At 41.0% G+C, this 3,904-nt stretch overlaps 1 protein-coding gene across 1 annotated transcript; it reads left to right on the plus strand.

Moving 5' to 3' along the window:
- The first annotated feature begins 218 nt into the window (after window positions 1-218).
- On the plus strand, window positions 219-2,911 carry LOC104956422 (rab GTPase-activating protein 1-like). The gene is made up of 3 exons (XM_010783907.1): window positions 219-430; window positions 691-841; window positions 2,689-2,911. The coding sequence occupies exons 1-3, from the start codon at window positions 293-295 to the stop codon at window positions 2,907-2,909; spliced, it is 510 nt and encodes a 169-aa protein (XP_010782209.1). The 5' UTR covers window positions 219-292; the 3' UTR covers window positions 2,910-2,911.
- Window positions 2,912-3,904: the final 993 nt, after the last annotated feature.

Below are 3,904 nucleotides of genomic sequence, written 5' to 3' on the forward strand. Positions count from 1 at the left end.
ATCCTGTTCTATTAGTTGAATAGCTCCTAAGTGGACATGCCCACTTTGTGTGTGTGTGTGTAGAGATCTTGTAACTCTATTATTGTGTAAGTTTCATGGATAACATTGGCGTAACTCTTATCCACTTGTTGCTAAAGCATTTTATTTTATTTCAGCATAAATACCAAGAAAACACCTCCTAAATTGTCTAATGCAATCTGTGTGTATTCCCTCAGAGCTGGGTGGACAGGAGAGGGAAGGGGAGAGCTTTACCTCTGGTCTCCCCAGCTGACCCGGAGTAAACCAGCCAGCCATGGATGACCGGTCCTCTCTTGGAAAAGTCAGCAGCTCCACAGAGTCCGTGGCCACCGTCACCAGCGAGGAGTTTGTTCTGGTACAGCCCGGTGTCGCCGGGTCACCACAAGGCTCCGAGGGCAAACCAAGACTCAAGGTCAGAACAATATGTCATATTCATCCCTCATACAACACGCTGGTCAGACTTGCAGCTGTAAAGGGTTGTAAAAGGTGCAGCGTGGTGGTAAAACAGCCCATGAAAACATGCTAAAAGCCAATGAAAACAAGGTCATTGACAAGATTTTTCCAATGTGCTGACTCAGTCCAGGAAGCTCCACTGTGTCCTTATCTCCACCAGGTTTAATCCATCCTTTTCTCATCCCCAGCTTAATTTTTCTCTCCCACTCTCTCTCTTAGATGTCTTGGAATGGGAGTGAGCAGCTCGAGAAAGCTATGGAGGATGTGTTGGATGACGATGATGATGAGGTGAAGGTGGAAAAGAGCAATGTGGAAAAGATGGAGAAGCACAGGGACCCAGAGAGCCAAGTCCTGGAGCCCCAACCTGCAGGTAGAGGTCTATTTACGATCAGTGTGTCTACTCACAGGTAATTACAATCTGTCAGTCAACTATTCTTGCTCAGGCATCTCAATGGGAATATAAACTGTAACGTTATTATCTAGTTCATGTCCTTTTCTTCTGTGAGCTATCACCGTCAAAAGCAGCAGATTGAGTCTTGTCTTACTTGTATTCACGATATGGCTGAACATTTCCCAAATCCATTTGTTCATTTAAAAACGAAACCAAAAAACTAAAACTGTTGTTTTTTTATTGTCGTCAGTCTAAGTTATTATGGATATATGCGCTTTTTTTGTTTTAGAGAAGTATACGTAATTATAATTAATTTGCACTGACATTTAAGTGGAAATAACAATGTGCACAAATGTTGAAATCCAAGCTATGCATTTATATAGGAAAATATAGCAGATTAGCAAAGGCTGATATCTGAACCCTCTGACATTGGCTTAAATGTTCTGTATATCAGCAAGGACAGGTTGGCCCTGACGGCTCTACAAACAAGAAGGCAAAATCAACATGACATGGTCAACAATATACCGCACATTTTTTTTTTTTTGCAGGTGCAAGGCATAAGCACTACCAGAGTTAAAGATATATATTTTTCAATTCAGCAGATAAATTGTAATTGTAATTAAAACAATAAATAAAAACACATTAGATTTGCCTGTCCCACTGTTTTGGCCAAACTTGACCCACTCGACCATGCTGCACTGCGATATATATATATCCAATGCACCCTATAGGACTCATCATTGCAAACTGACTATCTGGATGGTCCTCACTTACTATGCGTTGGATGCAGCATTGGTTTTGATTAATGTATAAAGCCATTTTAGGTAAGCTCCCACTGTACATATGTGCCAGATTTGCCCCAGTTTGTGACTCTTACAACCTCACATCCAGTGCCTGGATACGGTTCCAGGTACCTGCTTGCTGACTGAGGCTGGAAAAAGGAGTCTTTTTTTATTTTGGTCCTTGGTCTTGGAATGACCTTCAATCAAACCTCAAACTGAGGGCACTTGTCTCAATAGCATGTTTTTAAATTGAAGTTGTCTGAAGTCCTTACCACCACCTGCTCTTGCAGTAATAAGTAGTGTACCTTAGTTACTGTCCTAATGTTCACAATGTAGTGACTGCTTTTTGTCTTTTGTTTTCTTAGTTATGTTCTCTGTATTTTATATGTTGTGTTATGTGTAGTGTTCTGCCTTCTTGGCCAGGTCAGCATTGTAAATGAGATTTTATCTCAATGCTTTTTTATCTGGTGAAATAAAGGTTAAATAAAAAAAATAAACATTGGGACTACACATCGTATTTGTGTACTTGCAGTCACATACTGTAAAAGTGGTTGTGCGCTTCACTACTGCTGAGTACACTAAGAGGAAATGGTTAGCATTGTGTAGAATAATAGCCAGTCAGCAGTGGAAGTCCAGCTGCTGCTCTCATTGTTCTACTTCCTGTTTAAAGAAAGTGTGAGTACCAGGTCAAATTAATTTCAAAGAAGACTCCAAAACTTCCGTAGAAGGTCTCTCTCACGTACTGCTTATATTCACTTCTTCTCAGTTGGGTTTTTGTGGTTTTGTTTCACACCTGAAAATGCAGCGTTCTGTAGAGCTACAGGATGTGGAAAATCTCATCTCATGATGGTTTAACAGCACACCAGACAAATGTGAAATATTATTGTCTACCCTGATGATACACAACTGTTGTATTATCTTGATACAAATTTGGTTAAAAGTTTGCCAGAAAATAGAGAAGCAAACATCTGTTTTGCTTAAAATAAGAACAGAGATCTCAAGAAAAAACAAGTAATAACGCAACCTAAATCTTTCTGTCTACAGAAACATGTCCAGCACCATCCACCCCCACAGTGCTAGAGGAGGACAGTGTTCAGTTCAACAAGCTGTCTTACCTTGGCTGCACCTGGGTCAAAGCCCCCCGCAACGAGGCCGAGGCGCAGAGGGCCATGGCCACCCTGCGGGCCGAGAGCGCCATCCCCATCCCCATCACACTGCACGTGCCCTGTGGCCCCGACGGCTCCGTCAGGTCAGCCAGACACTGAGACAGAGACTGTGTGTGTTGAGACCTGGGTCTATTTAAACCAGGCTTTGATGAAACAAATGTAGAACAGTTTGTTAAAGGAGTACTTAACCCCTCGAAACCTCATATAACCTTGAATTTGTTAACAAAAAGCCTTGATTTTAAAGGGGACCTATCATGCGAAATGCACTTTTTTTTATGTCTTTTATCCATAAATATGTGTGTCCGGTGTGTCAGGGTACTCACAAAGTGTCAGATAACAAAACACTCTCTCTTTTTACTCCGTACCCACAAATTTCTAAAAACGGGGGTACAACGGAGCTGATCCAGATTTACGTAATAGCGGAAATGTGGGCTGGCTTCACACCGACGGCACTATCAGAAACAATGCGCGACGTGTTTTGGATGTAATATGGTCTTAGTTTACATTAGCAAGCATCGCTAACACTCAGAGCTAACCTGTACTGGGGAGAGTATGTGTAAAAAGCAGGAAATAACAAAAGGAACTCACCTTGTGGTAAACCGGCAAGAGAAAAAGCATTTGAGCTCCATACTGTTTCAGAAATAATCCTTGGTGTGGTTTGGAACATGATGGCGTTTAATCACGGCAGCATTTAGCTGTATCTGCCGGTAGAATTCTGAGCATTAGCTCCCCCTTTTTTTTCAAGCTAAGGACCAAAAATCAGCATTTCTCTAACAGGGCTGGAATAGAGAGATGTCTAAAATGCGTGATCTGTTTGGTAGTTTGAGCAAAACACATCATAGAAATGTTTTTATATATTTGTATATACTGAGACCCATAATACAGTGGGGCAAAAAAGTATTTAGTCAGCCACCAATTGTGCAAGTTCTCCCACTTAAAAAGATGAGAAAGGCCTGTAATTTTCATCCTAGGTATACCTCAACTATGAGAGACGAAATGAGAAAAAAAAATCCAGAAAATCACTGTCTGATTTTTAAAGACTTTATTTGCAAATTATGGTGGAAAATAAGTATTTGGTCAATAACAAAAGTTCA

This window comes from Notothenia coriiceps, unplaced genomic scaffold (assembly GCF_000735185.1).
Source record: "Notothenia coriiceps isolate Sejong01 unplaced genomic scaffold, NC01 NC01_scaffold00026012, whole genome shotgun sequence".
NCBI lineage: Eukaryota > Metazoa > Chordata > Actinopteri > Perciformes > Nototheniidae > Notothenia > Notothenia coriiceps.

Excerpts from the sequence above, each read along its gene's own strand:
- LOC104956422 (XM_010783907.1), top strand. The coding sequence starts at position 293 with ATGGATGACCGGTCCTCTCTTGGAAAAGTCAGCAGCTCCACAGAGTCC. Across the intron at positions 431-690 it reads AGGGCAAACCAAGACTCAAG|ATGTCTTGGAATGGGAGTGA; the intron begins GTCAGAACAATA and ends TCTCTCTCTTAG. Across the intron at positions 842-2,688 it reads CCTGGAGCCCCAACCTGCAG|AAACATGTCCAGCACCATCC; the intron begins GTAGAGGTCTAT and ends TTCTGTCTACAG.